Here is a 17,854-nt window from a genome sequence, read left to right on the forward strand (position 1 = left end):
GCATCACCTGTCAATCACTTGGATCAATGATAGGGTGACCAGACGTCCCCGTTTCCCAGACAGTCAGGGTTTTTAATGTTCTGTCCCCGAATGGAGCTGTCCCCATAATTGTACTCGTTTTACAGCTCATTTCAAACAACCCACATATATATTGGGAGGAAAAAAGCACGCAACTAACATCCTACAGCAGCCGCTGCTTTTAGGAGTAAGAGTTTAGTGATTATTTTCACCAGCAGATGGCGCTGTGAGCTACGCTGACTCTACCTGGTCGCGCACGCCACTACTACTTCATGAAGAACGTCGAGAGCAGACAGAACGACATTATCGTTAAATATCAAAAGAAACCTTATCGCTTTCAAGGTAGTAACATACTAACTATTGGCTTTTAATGTAAAGTAATATTGTTTGTATGTACTTTTATAACAGAGCCTCAAAAAGGTGCGGATTGATTTGCCCGAAAAGTTCCGGAGTCACAACGCCGTGATTACCATAACTCTGAAATATAACTTAAATATAGTACATGTGCAGAATACATATACTTTCTACCTAAAATAAGCCTAAAATGCTAAATAACATCACCAATTTAGGATACTAAGAAATATTTAAGCATAAACATAAAACATTTGAAGTAAAAACAGTCATTAATATAGTATAGCCTAAACTTAAATAAAATTATACAATATTACAATATTTTTGAATAGTTTTATTTATCATGTTTGTTTTATTTTTGTAATGTGTTTTTAGTAAGTCATGTTACAATATTGTTTTAAACTGCTTATTTACAATGCTTAACTGTTTTCATTGTTTTTTTATTTATTTATTGATTTATTTATTTTATTATTATTGTATTAAATCCCGAACAAAAATCCTAATAATCAAACTAAATCATAATGATTATTAATGTTAATAATAATATAGGGACTCTAAAACAACAAAAACAGAAGAAAAAATTTATTGTCCCCGTTTTTTAACTAAAATACAACAACAAATGAGATTTTAGTGATATTTTGACCACTGAAATAGGAAATGTCCCCAGTTTCCGTTCCGTTTTCACTACATTAGTTTGAATCACTAAATTTTAATGATCAAAAATATTTGCAATAAATTTAGTCATGGATTATTATCATCTAAAATGTATGAAATAGTTTAATTTTTAAAATGTTTAAATTTTGTATGTGTTTATCTGTTTTAAAGTTTAAAGGATTACTTCAGCGATTAGCATATGGCTTTGTATCAGTAGAAACCCTGGAGTATATTCAGATGATTGTGCTTTCCCCCCTCATATCCCCCTGAGACAAGAGATTTATGCATTTTATTTCTGGAAAAATTCCTCCTATGGCGCAAAGTGACGATATTTGCATCATATGAGGAATGTTTGGCCAAAGGCTAAAGACTACAGCCAGCAGAGGGAGCCATTTCCGCATGTTTTGAACCCGCGCTTGGGGGATCGAGCTGCTCAGCTCAGCTACAGGCACTCATTTAAACGGAGCTATAGACCCTTTTACAGCCCACGTGATCAAAGAGTTGCGTGCGCATTTTGGCAACAGAAGTGGTGTTGTTTCCTAGTGGTTCTAACGTGTTAGCAACTCCGAAAGTTTATCAAAACGGTTTCCCAGCATCAAAATGCTGGCTGTTGCGTTTTCTGTTGCACTAATCGCTATTCCACCAATGGGCTTAAGTTTTATAGGATTCCGACAGGATCACGGCCGTTTCAGAAGAACCGGCGGTACCTGTGGCTGCAGGCGATTGAATGCATTGATTGGAACGAGGACATAAAAATGCTCGCATAAAAAAAATTTCATTTGTAAAACATATACTGCACTTGAAACTTAATGCTTTATAATAAACCTCTCAACATTGGCTGCCACTGGTGTGTATAATGTACCCCCCACCCCCAGATTATCATATCAATAATCACAGTACTTATCAATTTCATTTGTAATGATTTTATTAATAGTTTAATTGCAAAATAACCATCTGAGAAATGTATGCAAGCAACATAGTTGCTATTAAAGTACTATAGCATTACAAAATTAAACTTTAAACATAAGTGTGTCGACACATACGAATCAATAACAACATAAAATATAAGGAAAAGGATAAATGTATGTCTGTGTGAAGAATACGAATAAATGTAGAAAATTGTATTGGACATTCTGTACATGCCCACAGACAACGTATTCATAAGCATCCAGTGATTTATATGCTTGTCTCGGGTGTACACGCTCAGTTTCTCAACTACGTAACTTATCTGACCACTAACGTTATATCTGGCAATCTGCTAACGTCTTCTATCCACTCCACTATAGTACACAGATCTGTTAGCCGAAAACCATTTGATAAAGTCAACTTTTTAAAATAACTTTCTCGGTTTGTGTTGCTTAATCCGCTCATGTAGCTTGACATGCTGCTGATTCTCGCCACAGTTTGTTGCCAAAATGCGCGAGCATACGTTGCTACGTCATCATTGTATACAAACAGTAAAAGGGTCTATGGTGAGCAATTTAAGTCTTTTAACTTCTCAAGTTAATTTCTATGAAAGTTAAGCTTGCAAAGGCATGAACTGAAACGCGAGAGAGCTCAGCTCATTTATCTGACTCCTGCAGTTAGTGCTCAGTGCTGTGATACTCGCGCGGTGACTTACTCATTATATTGAACAGACACGTTCAGTTTTTAATTGAAGTGTCTTCTCCAACTCAGTCACAGTAATCAAGTTGGTGGCTTTGGGAATGGCCTCACAGGGCAGCAAAGCAGCGAAGCATTCTGGGAATTGTAGTCTTTCATCCCCATGAGACAAAAATACATTTTCTGTCTTTTCTCAGTCTAGAAGGCACCAAATTCTAAAATTATTTCACATTTCTACTACATTGATGACCCAGTTTAAATACAGATTCATCTTCCCAGCGCTGGAAGTACCCTTTTAATAAACCAGACATGCGTGGCAGTGCTCTGTTTTAAGTCTTTTTTTATTTTATTTATTTTCTACCAAAAATACATTGCGCTGGTTAGGGGGTATTTGGCTGAAACAATACACCACTGAAACAATACACCGTCACAGGGGGTACGTCACTGAAAAAAGGATGAGAACCACTGCTCTAGAGAACACGTCTTCACTACTCTAAAGTCCAGTGGTGGCGTACTTTACACCACTGCATCTGATTCATTTAATGATTTGGAGGGGTGCTCCAATACTTTTGGCAAAATAGTGTACGTTGTCCTCATTAGGCCTGATCATATCATTATTATTATTTTACTGGCCAAACAGAAAATCTGAAATTCTAAATCTAATGTAAAACGTAAGAATTGTTAAAGAATCTGTACTATTTCTAGATCACTAATCTCAATAAACAAATAAACAAATTATTGACACTGATCATGTGACTCTTTGTATAAAGATGGTCAGATGTTCTTGATTCTATTGTAGCTCAAGAGGCTCTTGATCAATCTCAAATCATGATGAATAACTTGGTTTAACACAAGCTAATAGAGCTTAAGTGCGGATATATATATATATATATATATATATATATATATATATATATATATATATATATATATATATATATATATATATATATATATATATTTACTTTTATTAATTAATTATTATTATTAATGAATCTGTATTATACATATTTAATATATCATTGTATTGTAATGTCTGTAAATGAGAGCGCTTGTATACATTTTAAGTATTTTTTTCTTTAATGTGATACAATCCGCCAAAAATCAAGCATATAATCATCAGTTCTGGCAGGTCACGTTAGTCAAACTCCCATTAGCTGGCTGTCAGCTGATCACGTCTACCTATAGGAATACGACGTCTATCACAGCATACATATATAAGCTTCTCATATACTATCAGCAGCTATTGCGCGTTCCTCCAGAGCTCATTTACGCTCCTCCACCCCCATCTCCTCCTCTTGTCAGTCAGGATTTAGTATTAAAATTACCCTTAAATCAGACTAAATGTGAATTGTTTATGTACATATCTATCAACAATATGCAATACATCATGTTGGTTCTGTTCGGTTTACCGGTTATTGCTGCTCTCCCTACTCTTATCCATGCTAGGCTGAATCATAGGGGCTGAATGGATGCGCAGGGAGTTCTTGCCCAGAACGGAACCATGCATACCGGCAATCCAAACTATATATGCTAATAGTCAATCAGGCATCTTTGACGATAGTGGTCCTGACAGAAACACATATTTTAGTGCCTACGTGCCTAAACAAAAACCCTAAAGACAAAAGGCTTGATTTCCATGGTTAAAATTCACATCTGAACCTGTGATGTCTGTTAGTTTTAGCCTACTATTGGACTTTGATCATCAACACCATTAGCTCACCGTGGTCAAACTGGGCCCCCTGGTGGATAGTAATTGAGACCCCATCCTTACGTTATGTAAACATCTTTTGTTTCAATAACTGGGCGAAAACCAAGCTAAATGCATGTGTACAGTACACACCAGAAAACAGAACTATTACATAATTTAATAATTATAACTATTAGTTCAATTTTAACCATCTGGCTGATAACTAATATGCCATTCTATACATAAACATAGTACAACAAGGTGACCTTATATTACACTGTATTTGTATCAAATTTGTATAACTGTATCATTGTTGTACATATGCTGTACTTAATTGCTGTGCATTAAGTCATTGCCCTGTGTCACTGTCACTGAAGTCAGATATCACATAACACTGAAGGAATGCATGATTCATTTGGGGTTGGTACATGTATTTTTGTATTTAAGGTTATTTGGCATTGACATTTTATAGAACATCAAATTTCTCTTATCGCAAATGTTTTTATGACTATAAGGCTATATCTTTATGAGATTTCTCTCTTTTCATCCTTCCCCTTCCACCTTGAGAGATTGAGATGACACTTAAAAGCTATCCAGCCTATTTTTGCTCACAGTAAAAGGTCTATGACCGTGAGGGGAGGCGATTTCAATTCCTGTTAAGTGCTGTAAAGGGACAGAATATAAACCATTGTTGTAAAGACACAGGCCTCTGCAGACCTCACGCAACCTTTGGATTTGGCATTTTCCGGAGAACCGTCTCGCACAAAGCTTTGGTGAGTAAGTGGTCTTACTAAAAAGGATCTGAATTTCTGAGAATGCAATTAAGATTTTACACATTCTGTTGATCAAATAAAGCGATTCAAGGACTTTGCAACTGCCTGGAATTGTTAAATATCACACCTAAATTTAAAAAAATGCTAACTTTTCTATCCCCCACTTTGTTACAAAGCTGTATGACTTTTTTTCTTAAGTGATATTCTGATAAAGTCTTTTTCCATATAATGAAAGTCAATGTCAATGTTGTTTCACTCTCGGAAAAAAAGGTACAGTGCTGTCGTAAGGTACAAAAGTGAAAAGGTACATTTTTATACCTTACTAACCCCTAAATGGTACATATTAGTACCTTAAAAGGTACACATCAGTACTTTAAGAGTGCATATTAGTACCTTAAAGGAACATAGTAGTACCTTTTCGGTTTTGTACCTTAGGGTACCGCCCCAGTGACAGCAATGTACCTTTTTTTCTGATAGTGTTTGGACCCACATTTCTCAAAATCATTTGAAGAAATTTTCCCCAAAACATTCTACAAATCATATCTTTTCATGTCTTTTTATCATTAAGGACAGCTGGTAAGATGTCAGTATCGATTAGTCTCGTTCTACTCCTGCTGTGCTGTGTCAGTCGTATAAAAGGTAATATCAACTATGTTTTCAGGTCTGGTGCAACAGATCCATATGCTGCATGTACTAATATAGGCCTATTGCACTTGAATAATTCTATACATTATGCCTGAACAAATTGCTCAGTATGTCTTTTTCTCTAAACACATTCTGACCAGCGCTCACCGTTGAGTCGTGTCCTTCGGCCACCGGGAGCTCACTACAGACGACGGTTGAGGCAACCGTCACCCTAACTTGTAAGACTGATGAAAGTATTGACCCATCCAACCAAGAACTGCAATGGTTCCGCAATGGTGTCCGGGTGAATCTGGCAGAAGAAAACCGTATGTACCGGAGTAGTCTTTGTGTACAGCCTGTCACTAAAGAAGACAACGGAGTTGTCTTTACCTGTCAGCTGAAGGGTGACGCAAGTGTGAACAACTCCATCGAGTTCGACGTCCAGTGTAAGTTTAATGTTCAGAATAGACTAGTAAACAGGAATATCTTGAGAGGTGAACTGACAGGTTTTGGAATCAATTTCATTTTCAGTTAAGCTTTTCAGAATTAATACTCATGTTGAACAAAAAACAGCATATGCTGGTTAGGCATGTTTTAAAGCATGGCAGCAGGTTTGAGCTGGTTTATGCTGGTCCTTAGTTGGTCATGAGCTGGTTTGAGCTGGTTTATGCTGGTTGTGAGCTGGTTTGAGCTGGTTTATGCTGGTCCTTAGTTGGTCATGAGCTGGTTTGAGCTGGTTTATGCTGGTTGTGAGCTGGTTTGAGCTGGTTTATGCTGGTCCTTAGTTGGTCATGAGCTGGTTTGAGCTGGTTTATGCTGGTCGTGAGCTGGTTTGAGCTGGTTTATGATGGTCGTGAGCTGGTTTGAGCTGGTTTATGATGGTCTTGAGCTGGTTTGAGCTGATTTATGCTGGTCGTGAGCTGGTTTGAGCTGGTCATGAGCTGGTTTATGATGGTCATGAGCTGGTTTGAGCTGGTTTATGCTTGTCATGAACTGGTTTGAGCTGGTTTATGCTGGTGATGAGCTGGTTTGTGCTGGTCATGAGCTGGTTTATGGTCATGAGCTGGTTTGAGCTGGTTTATGCTGGTCATGAGCTGGTTTGAGCTGGTTTATTATGGTCCTTATGAGCTGGTCTTAAGCTGGTCCTGAACTAGTTTCTTAGGACCAGCACTTGACCAGCTTATGACCAGCTGCCATGCTTCAAAACATATACCTAACCGGCATATGCTGTTTTTTCTCTTCAACAGGGACCTTATCAAACTCATTCAATTAACTCTTTAATTTGTAAACATTAAAGCAGTTTCAATATTATAACCACACAATTCAAACAAAATGTGTCTTATCATGATTTTAGCATTATTAAATTCACTATCCATTTCTGTGTTATATCTATTCCAGTTTTTCCTCCAACATGTAAAACCCTAAAATGACTAATAAATAATACAAATAATAATAAATAAAAGCATTTTATTGCTTTTAAGTCTTAGCCTTACCGAATAATTTATGTTAGTGTTTTTAACACTGTTACATTACAGTTTTATATAATAAAAAAAAATCACATAACCAAAATTGTCCCAATTTACTTCCCTGTGGTTCCACAGCTTTTTTGTTGTACTCTCTCTCTCTTTTTTTTTTTTTTTTTAAGAAAACATGGGGCAAAATATAATTAGTTTATAATATTATGCTACAAATGCCGTTGATTGAGCTTTAGTTGTTTGATTCTGGTATATAGATTAGAAAGCGTATTTAATTTTGACAACAAATTTTTGGGGAGATTTTTACATCCTTAAGTAGGTTCTTGAAATTATCTCTTTCCTATGCATTTATATACACATGTAGACATTATACCGGTAAATATTTTTTTGACAAAAGTTTTAGCATTTTTAGGTTTTTATATGTGAAGCATTTCTCGCATTCCATTCATTTTTGTGTGGGGGTCAGTTGCTACTTTTGTGTAAATTTCAACCACAAAACTAGATTTGAATGTCATTATGTTACAGATCCTCCAGAACTAAATGACACTGAAGAAGTCTTTGTTGGAGAAACAAATGGCGTTGTTCTGTCCTGTGATGTACGTGCCAACCCTCCTGTAAGTCTGGTTTGGAAAAAGGATGGTGAAGTTCTGGATCTGGCCACAGGCAGCTACAAAACAATCAATAATGGCATTACCGCTGAGTTGTCAATCCCAAAAGCTAAACGTGATGTACATCAAGGAACGTACGTCTGTGAGGTAACCTCACCGGCCTATGGAATTACCAGCAGGACTTTTACAGTTACGGTCGGAGGTTTGTCCGTTTAATCCTTAATTTTCCTTAGAAATTCTGTTTTACTTGTGTGTTTATTTATTTGTTCTCCTCCCTTAGATAAAGTGATAGCGTTCCCTCTAGGACCCACGATTGCTGGAGTGGTGGTGGTTGTATGCACAGTTGCATTAGCACTCCTCTCTAGGGTGGATAAAATTATTAAGGTATGTCAGCTTCATTTTGTTATCATACAAAAATAACAGATCTTTGAATCAAAAACTATCTGAAAAAGCGGGGGGGAAAAAACGTTTTCTTTTTTGTGTCTAGTGCTGCAAACGAAATTGAACACCTTCACATGGAATTGCATCTCAGGCATTCAAACCACAGACATTGAGCATTGAGGAGATCAGACTGGAATTTAAGTAGCCATTACTGTACTGGCATATGGGAACCCAGGATGGATAAGAATTACTAATTTAAAAATATTTTTAACTTTGTTTCCTGCTTAGCCTGTTCTGTTATTGTTAAATTATAAAGTGAAAAGATGTCTGTCAAAAAACTCTTTAGTCTTTATACTTGTGAATTTTTTAATTTAATTTAATTTTTTGTATTTTTATTTTTTTATGATGATAATGATTTCCTTGTGTGTTTCTCCCCATATGTTGTTGAGCAAGTGCACTAAAAAGTTATACTTTGTCTCTGAGCCACCAATGACAGCCACTCCTAGAACATTGATGGCTGTGTTTGTTGGAGATACAGTAAAATAAAGTCATTAAAAAGAATTGCAAGATTTTTTACATTCTCAAGGACAAGATTTGTGTAAAAGTCTTTAACCTTTAACCAACTCAAATCATGTAGCCTACTGTCTGTTTGTGTGTATGTTATGTCTTAATCACTTTTTATATATATATATATAAAAATTTTATATATATATATATATATATATATTTATATATATATATATATATATATATATATATATATATATATATATATAATTTATATATATATATATATATATATATATATATATATATATATATATATATATATATATATATATATATATATATATATATATATATATATATATATATATATATACTTTCACTGTTTTCTTTGTACGCTGTCATTAAATGGAGAGATAAATAAAAATGTAATTCAGTTTTAGATTTGTTTGGGCACTTACTTTGATTTATTTTATTTGACTAGATAAGCACAAACTTTGCAACGTTAAACAATAACTTTGATCACACCTGTTAAATATTTTTGGATATATGCATTTTAGATGTTTCATAAGATTCCTATAATATGGTGTGCTATCATTCGAGGTGGTTAATACATGATGAGCTTTGGTATTTCTTTATTTAACCGTTTCAAAGTGGTCTCTGCGAATATAGACAGTTTGTCACAACAATACAAGCATTCCAAAACAAAGAACAGCGGTTTACGTCACATCGATTATGACGTAACAGCATGTTTGGCTAATCAGAGTGGAGAAACGGGATATAGTGGGCGGAGTCTGACTTCCACAGGGAGCGGTCCGCCAAATTCAAACAGCCACTCGAAACAAACAAAGTAAAGGATAGTTTGACTTCATCAGGCTCTGCGATTTGGGAAAAGAACGGTGAGTTTCAACTTTAAAGTTAATGCAATTTTATTTAGACGTATTTGTGGTTTAAAGCATGTATTGTATGGTTTTGCGTTGGGTCGCTATAACTTTTTAAATGATCGATGCTTTGTGCAGTTCTGCTTTTATCCCTGCCCTGCCTTACTAACATCTTGGAGAGTAATCTTTACTTTCATTTTATTATCACTCTACGCGATTTACTATTTTCTTTTACAAATAGCCAGTTTATGTATTATTTCAAACGGAGAGGCAGCACTTCGCAGGGTCGTGGAAAACCTGGAAAAAATAGAATAAAATCTTGAAAAGTCAAAGACATTTTTTAAAGGAATAGTTTACCCAAAGGTGAAAATCCTATCATCGTATACTGTCCCTCAACTTCTTCCAAAAACTGTATGAGTTTCTTTCTTCTGCTGAACACAAAATAATATATTTTAAAGAATGTAAGTAACCAGACAGTTGATGGTCCGCATCGACTTCCATAGTATTATTATTGTTTCCTACTATGGAAGTCAATTGGGGACCATCAACTGTCTGGTTACAAAGATTCTTCAAAACATCTTTTGTGTTCAGCAATATATCATACAGGTTTGAAACAAGTTGAGTAAAAGATGACATTTTCATTTTAGGGTGAAGTTGAACTATTCCTTTAAGTGACAATTATTTGTTCTACACTGTATAAGTTACTGTGGGAAAAAATGTTACAGTAACAAAGTGTTATTTTAAAAAGAAAAAGAAGTAAAAGAAAAACACGTTATTTTGTATAGAGTGAAATGTTATTTTTAATGGAATATGCAGTGCTACTGTGTAAAATACTGTAAAAAAAAGTATGAATTGGTTTATTGTTGACGTATAAAGTCTATTTTATTCAATTCAACAAATACACTTTTACCGTAAACAATTTTTTAAAACATATTTTTTGTAAACAGGCATTTTTACATCTTCCTTAGATCTCATGATGACGTCCACTATTGTGAGCGGGGTCTGGAGGTCGCATGCTGTGCTCGATGAGTCAGAGCCGGACAGCTCGCCTGAAGCGCAGCAGCAGTTTAAGATGCGCTCCACCAGCTCGTTGAACTCATTGAGGATGTCTCTTCGCAAGCGGCTGCCCTTGAAACCAGTGCAGTCCAACGTCAACATCTCTGAGAACCCCACCTGGGAGTCACTACAGATGAACCAAAAGGCCAGTGTTGTCCGCAAAATGACCCGCAGTGCAAAAAACTCCATTGGAAACGTCTGTCAGGTGTGCTTCATTTCTTTTGAAACGCAGATTAATTCAACCACTTGTTATAGTTATTTAAAATGTGTATTTACCAAAAAAAATTATCTTCTAATCAGAAGTTTCAAAGGAGCAGACAGCCACGTCAGGAGTGTCTGGTCATGACACCTGGTAGAACGTCGGATGGAGAGGAGCGTGATTGCTTTGGGATATCACAAACCCCAAAACGATCTGCCGCCCGCACTACCATCACACCCAGGCGAACTCCAAGGTCATCCAACAAACGGACTCCTCGAGGGGCCTGTACCCCAGACACCAGTGACTCCGCTGTTAGGACGGTGAAGACCAGGGGCACCAGGAGGCAGCTGGTGCGAATGGCTGCACTCAGAAGCCCTTTTGCATCACCCAACACAATGAACAGCAGGAGGTGAGACTGCCCAGCTGCACTCACACATTGCATGGTTTTAAATGGTTTACTTTCCCCATAAAATCATTTGACGACAGCATGTTTCTTCCTTGTGGTTTCTTGGAAGTTACGTGGGAAATATTTAAAGGGATAGTTCACCCAAAAATGAAAATGTTATGTTTATCTGCTTACCCCCAGGGCATCCAGAAGTAGGTGTCTTTGTTTCTTCAGTAGAACACAAATGAAGATTTTTTTTTTTTTACTTCAACCGTTGCTTGTATAATGCATGTCAAAGGTTTTTTTTCTATGAGAGTCACTATGAGAGTAAAAAAGACACAGACATAAGAATCCATATTAAACCCTGTGGGTCGTGACGACACATTGATGTCGTAAGACACGAAATTATCGGTTTCTGCGAGAAACCGAACAGTATTCGTTATTTTTAACTCATATCAGACGAATCTCCTCTAGTATTCCCCAGCGCCATTACTTCCGCCGGAGAAGGTCAAACCGGCTAGATAGATGGATGGATGGAATCCTCATTAGTGCCTGCGTGGATGGTGCGGATCGGTCGAATGATGCATCTGATGATGTGTGTGTGTATATGTATGTATGTACCGATCGCTTCGTGTCTTAAGACATTAATGTGTCGTCACGAGCCACAGGGTTTAATATGGATTCGTATGTCTGTGTCTTTTTTACTCTCATAGTGACTCTTATAGAAAACACCTCACTGACATGCATTATACAAGCAACAGAGCCTGGGTGTAAGCAGATAAACATCACATTTTCATTTTTGGGTGAACTATCCCTTTAAGTATCAACCTTTTTTTTCCTTTTTTTTGTAAATGGGCAAATATGTCACCTATGAACTGTGATTTGGTACTTTCAAGTGGTACATTAGGGGGAAGGACATTCTCATTCTAGATAGATTTGATTGGTCAGGAATCTTGTGGAACACTGGATCCCACAAATCTCTCTCTTTTTTAAAATAATCACTTTAATTAGATTGGATGGCAAAATGTTTTCAAATTTAACACAAAATTAAACAAAAATGCAAAATAACAGTATTTCAAAGACGTTAGACGCTGGATTCAGTGTTCTTTTAGTATCATTTGAGATACTATTCTAGGTTTAGCTTTTATTTTATTTTAGGTTTAGTAATTTTGTTGTTTGTTTTTGTCTCTTTTTTTTATGTCTATATAGTTTTTAATAATATTTTAATCCCAGTTTTAGTTATTTGATTTAATGTTAATTGTAAAATATAAAATGTTAACTTTTTAACTATTTCTGCTTTTTTATTTCAGTTATTTCAAGGAATGCAATTGTTGTGGATTTAGTTAACTAAAATAACCATGACCTGGATATTTGCCTTCATCTAAGACTTATAAGAGTTTAATATTTAAAAGCACTAATTTAATAACACTGTTAAATGTAATCCTTGGCAAACTTCAAAAATGAATGTCCATGTTCATACTGTGTTATAATGTTTTGATGCCTGAATCCACTTACAACATTCAAAAGGATTGATAGTTGGCTGTTTGTTAGTTATTGTTCATAACATGACAATAATTAGCAGCCAGATTTTTAATATTGGTGCCTGTCCCTTTCTATACCTTGCAGTATAAGTAGCATGCTTGTATTCCATTCCAAACACAGCCCTGTAGGTTTTTAAATGAATATATCTGACAGCTAATTTTGTCAGTGCTTGGAAATCCATTAGCATATAGATGACCTTAAAGGCATAAAACATTAGGGATAACACGAAGGTTTTGCAGATAGGAATGCAGCAGATAATGGTCCTCTCCATCCCATGACAGGCAATTTGATGAGGATCTGGATTGTGTGTCCAAAGGCCTCCGGAGGCTAAAGCGTCTCTCTCAAGCTTTTGATGATGCGATTGGGAAAGATGATCGGTGAGTTTAACAAAATCCCAGTTTTCATTCTGTAAGAAAATGAGAACGAAAATGTGTGTCTTAATCTTTGCCGTTTTATTTCTGTCAGTTCTTGGGATGGGGTGAATGGGTGTGCTCACTCAGGCATAATGCCGTCTCAGTTCCCGCTCATGGCATCTGGCTGTTTCCTGTTTGTAGTGTGGGAGGGTGGACCCCCTTTTTTCCCAACGGTTGACTAGACAGCTGCTCTGCACCGAACCCTCCTTAAAAAGCCTTTATGTTATGCTGCTGAGAAGTCGACAAGTCTTTACTGCAGTTAGAAGGGTATTTTGGGGACTTGTTGTCTATTGCTGGAACAATGTGTGATTTTAATTATTTGAACTTAAGGATAATTTATTTAAGACACTGGGGTTGTTGCAGTTGGAATTTTTTAAGATGTTTTGTTCTGTGGGATGTTGCAGAGGCAGACCGTTTTTAGCCTGCAGTGTTAGTCTTAATGTCTTCCAGCCCTTCCTCCTTATCTGAGGGACCCCGTTCCCACCCCTTTTTGAATTCCACACATAACTTTCCTCCCGCCAAGATTTTCAAATGGCTCAAAAGTCTCATTCCTTGGTGGGCCCTCACTCTTAATCAATCCAGCTAAGGGGGCGATAATGGGATTTAGGGTCATTTTATTTTATGGCTATTTTAGGAATAAATCCGCTATGTTGCAGTCAACCGAATCAAGGCTTTAAGGCATGTTCATTTGTAAGATCATCCTGAATGAAGTCCGTTTATAATCTCTCTCCTATTCCTTAAGCGACAGGTTCAGGGAGTGTCTTATGGATTAAAGCTAAGGTAAATGTTTTTTCAAGTATCTTTCTGAAGTTTTGCTTGAATACATAACTGCAAAAGTGTAACATTCCTTTATGTGAGTACGTTTGTCCAAACTAGGAAGTTAACCGTAGCTCACTCGGTCTGATTGATGCTGTCAGCGCCACGCTAAAGCTCATTTGCATTGCATGATTAGTTATTAACCTACATCAAACATGACTAAACACTAAAATGCATCTTACAACACAGTTTACAGTGGCTGCTGCTTAATTCATTTTCTTTCCCTTGTTTCATTTTCATTTCGTTCATTTGAAAGAAAGCTATTTGTATCTTGAATGATTAATGTTCCCATTCACAAGTCTAATGTCGCTTAGTTATTGTTAGGAGTTTGTCAGTTGGACTTTTCCATACAATGAAAAACTGCAAGCTGACCACTACATTTAGCAGTTTGTGCTGTCAAATCGTTTACCACGATTATTTGCATCTAACATAAAAGTTAATATACTATGTGTGTGTCTGTGTATATACAGTTAAATCTGAAATTATTCAGACACCATAAATAATTGTTTACTAGTGAGTGCAGGACAATATAGCTCATTTAAATAAGTGAGGATGGCAAAATAAAGTAAACACATTATACCCAAAAATTCCCTACCAGTAAAATGTATCATATGTATGTATGTGTGTGCTATTTATCATGATTAATCGATTTTACAGCATTAAAAATAATAAATTACATTGGATTTTGAACTCTTTGAACACTAAACTCTAACATGGCTTTCACTTATGTAAAGAACTGTTAATATGTTTTTTTTTTGTCATGTTGTAGTGCTAGATCCTATCCCCCTTCCTCAATGCCTGATCAAAAACATATCTTGTCCTTGTTAAACAAAGAGCTTCTCGTAACTACTTAACATTAAGGTTGTAGGATAAAGCCCAAAGTATACGTTGTATTTTTGTAATCATAATCTAGGGTACACATACTAAAGTCTACATATGCAATTTTCCTCCGTATGCACTGGTGCAAAACATTTTTGCACGAAATAGTTGATTGGGCTTCAACATTGCCTGTTGTTTCACAGTTGAAACAGAAATTTAAGAGACAGAAAAACAACAAAATACTGGAGAACACAACAACAGCATAAGGCTACATTGACGAGTGTGAGGAGGTAAAGAGGTACACTGTAACTATAACTGTAGTTTAAAAACGTACAACTTTTTTTTTTTTTTATATCAGTCATAACTTCTGGAGAGATGGGGAAAAAAATAAATGTATAATGATATCGGCCAAAATTAGTTGGAAAATATTGATATAACAGATATATAGCCGCACCGTCTGCCGAGACACACATCATGAAGAGAACAAATGTTTCGAGGGGAAGGGGAGGTTGACATTTTGGTTTAAAGATTACGGGGGCATATGAATTTTATGAAAATAACAATGTGCACAGATAAAATCATTTATAATATTCAATGCAACATTCTGTAAAAAGACAAAAAATATTGCCCAATTTGATTTAATGTAGATTTTAATATATATATATATATATATGTATGTGTGTGTGTGTGTGTATATATATATATATATATATATATATATATATATATATATATATATATATATATATATATATATATATATATATATATAATAAATATGGTGGTGTCATTTTATTTAACATATTATTTTTAATAAATTGTTTTTGTTGTAATTTCTAATCAGGGACCAAATAGCTATAGTACGCATAAAAAGTATAATTAAACTATAATTATGTTGAGGAGAATGGGAGATAGGATCACCAATCTCGCCTTACTTCATCCCATACTTTGCTCTAAACAAAACTATAACCATTGATGATCATGTGACTGCAGGGTCCAGGCCTTGGAGAACTACAAAGCGGCCATGAGCAAAGGCTTCAGCTCCACCAAGAGCAACGTTTCCAGAGGACTGAACAGGGCTTCCATCCGAAAACAGACGCGGAGCATACAGCAGTCCGTAAGAAGCTGGACTGATGTGGCCATGTCAAACGTCCGCAAAGCCCCTTAAAAGAGGCAACTGTTTTCCTTATGCTATCAAACATGTGTATGTTGTCTTGTGTTTCTCAGTATATGCCGGAAGAGGCCTTATCCAGTATTTTGAAGGGACACTTTTTGTTATCTGTCTGTATCTTTTAAGTGTTTAAAGGGCAACTGAATATACTGTATCACTATATGAAAACTTTTGCATTTATAGCTGCTGATTTTCAAATTTATGTGCATAATTTCAGTTAATGCACATTCATAGCTCAGTCAGTGTGCTTAACATAACTGAAGCGTAGTCATCTTAAACTTTTTCTGCTGTGAAAAGCCACCAAAAGATGTGAATGCTAAATGTAAGCATATTAAAAATGTAAGCATATTAAAAATGAATGTGTGGAGGTAAAGGATTTTGGGGAAAAGATGCTAAATGTTTCTCCTCAAAGACAAACCATATTTGGTTTATTTTCCCATGCATTTTGTGGATTTGTTCCTTCTTCTTTTTTAAGCTAAAATGTCACATTTCACTAAACTGACATGGTTAGATACTATCTTGACTATGGGAGATGTTACTAACGTTACTATGTTTACTAACTGTTTTAACCTATTTAGTTGAAGTTTATTAACAGTATTTTACTGGTACTTTTCAGCATTTGTATTTATAGAGAGGATAACATGCAAACTATGCAATAATTTCACTATTTTACCCAACTAATATCCTGCTATTTTTGTATATTACGAAAGACATCATAATCACAGATTGTACTCACAATATAGTGACCAAAGGAGAATAAGATCATTCAATTGTGGTAATAAATTGTTTGAGTTTGTTTCAAAGTTTTAATGTTTACAGGTGTATCCCTTTGCATTATGATTTGTTAAAAAGGACAAAAACAGCCAAATTGTTTGCTTTGTGTATTTAATTAAAAACATTTTCCATAAATAATGTTTTTTTTTTGGTTGTATTACTTTTCACTGTAATGTTGTACATGTCAGGAGTTTTCACATCTCTTAGCATGTAAAGAGCTAAAAGCTGCAAAGTATATGGTTCAAAGCAGTACAGTCCTATTCCTTGGATTTTCCTTTTTTAACTAACACTAAAGTGCACTGAAAAATAACAGCAGTCTCATGTGCTTTTAAGAATGCAGTCTGTCTCAGCAATGACTCATGCATTTTAAAAGGCTGCTTTATTAGTCTATTTTAAGGACGGTGACTGTTTGCAACTCCAGAGGGAGCAGCTGTAAAAGCACCTGCAAGATTTTAGCTCATTATAACCATTTTAAAAATTCAGTGATGGTATGCAAATAATGGGGTTTGACATCTCACTGTGTTGAGGGTATGTTGCTTTCTAGAGCAGCATGGACTTTGTAAAATTGCAGACCTTTTTTCATGCTTGGCAACGTTACATACTAAAGAAAGTTGAAAACCTAAAAAAATAAATAAAAAAAAAGCGTAATAGGACCCCTTTAATAAATAAAACCTTTTTGTAAAGTTTACCGAACTGGTGAATGTGATTTCATCAAGTACATGATCCTGGATCACCGTCTTTGATCCTGGAACAACATTTTGATCAACCAATCAGATTTGAGGGACAAGTTTACAGTTTATCTCATTTAGACTTACAATCAGGCTTACGTGTTTACATCGGTGTTACTCGTCACCATCCTTTCCCTCTGATTTTCTGCACATTGAAAAAATGAAGCATTATTTAAACAAGTTATTGCATTATTCGATATGTAATACGATACATATATGCTGTGTACACTGATCAGGCATAACATTAAGAATATATTAGTGAATAACTGATTATCTTTTCATCACAGCACCTGTTAGTGGGTGGGATATATTAGGAAGCAAGTGAACATATCAAAGATGATGTGTTAGAAGCTTTGGCAAATGTAAGGATTTGAGCGAGTTTGACAA

General features: G+C 35.6%; 2 protein-coding genes across 2 annotated transcripts; both read left to right on the plus strand.

Moving 5' to 3' along the window:
• The first annotated feature begins 5,669 nt into the window (after positions 1-5,669).
• Positions 5,670-8,407, plus strand: tmigd1 (transmembrane and immunoglobulin domain containing 1). Its single transcript, XM_067424471.1, has 5 exons — positions 5,670-5,727; positions 5,874-6,158; positions 7,713-7,997; positions 8,076-8,179; positions 8,283-8,407. Exons 1-5 carry the CDS (start codon positions 5,670-5,672, stop codon positions 8,298-8,300), a joined length of 750 nt encoding a protein of 249 aa, XP_067280572.1. The 3' UTR covers positions 8,301-8,407.
• A 1,074-nt stretch (positions 8,408-9,481) lies between these two features.
• LOC137046160 (protein PIMREG-like) lies at positions 9,482-16,893 on the plus strand. The gene is made up of 5 exons (XM_067423251.1): positions 9,482-9,582; positions 10,512-10,825; positions 10,921-11,228; positions 13,028-13,123; positions 15,788-16,893. The coding sequence occupies exons 2-5, from the start codon at positions 10,538-10,540 to the stop codon at positions 15,960-15,962; spliced, it is 867 nt and encodes a 288-aa protein (XP_067279352.1). The 5' UTR covers positions 9,482-9,582; positions 10,512-10,537; the 3' UTR covers positions 15,963-16,893.
• Positions 16,894-17,854: the final 961 nt, after the last annotated feature.

The sequence above is a fragment of the Pseudorasbora parva genome, chromosome 18, assembly GCF_024679245.1.
Source record: "Pseudorasbora parva isolate DD20220531a chromosome 18, ASM2467924v1, whole genome shotgun sequence".
Classification (NCBI taxonomy): Eukaryota; Metazoa; Chordata; class Actinopteri; order Cypriniformes; family Gobionidae; genus Pseudorasbora; species Pseudorasbora parva.

What these genes read in the sequence shown, in the direction of transcription:
- tmigd1 (XM_067424471.1), top strand. Translation starts at nt 5,670, where the DNA reads ATGTCAGTATCGATTAGTCTCGTTCTACTCCTGCTGTGCTGTGTCAGT. An exon ending in CATCGAGTTCGACGTCCAGT is followed by an intron (nt 6,159 to 7,712) that starts GTAAGTTTAATG and finishes ATTATGTTACAG; the next exon opens with ATCCTCCAGAACTAAATGAC. An exon ending in TTTTACAGTTACGGTCGGAG is followed by an intron (nt 7,998 to 8,075) that starts GTTTGTCCGTTT and finishes CTCCTCCCTTAG; the next exon opens with ATAAAGTGATAGCGTTCCCT.
- LOC137046160 (XM_067423251.1), top strand. Translation starts at nt 10,538, where the DNA reads ATGATGACGTCCACTATTGTGAGCGGGGTCTGGAGGTCGCATGCTGTG. An exon ending in CCATTGGAAACGTCTGTCAG is followed by an intron (nt 10,826 to 10,920) that starts GTGTGCTTCATT and finishes TCTTCTAATCAG; the next exon opens with AAGTTTCAAAGGAGCAGACA. An exon ending in GCGATTGGGAAAGATGATCG is followed by an intron (nt 13,124 to 15,787) that starts GTGAGTTTAACA and finishes ATGTGACTGCAG; the next exon opens with GGTCCAGGCCTTGGAGAACT.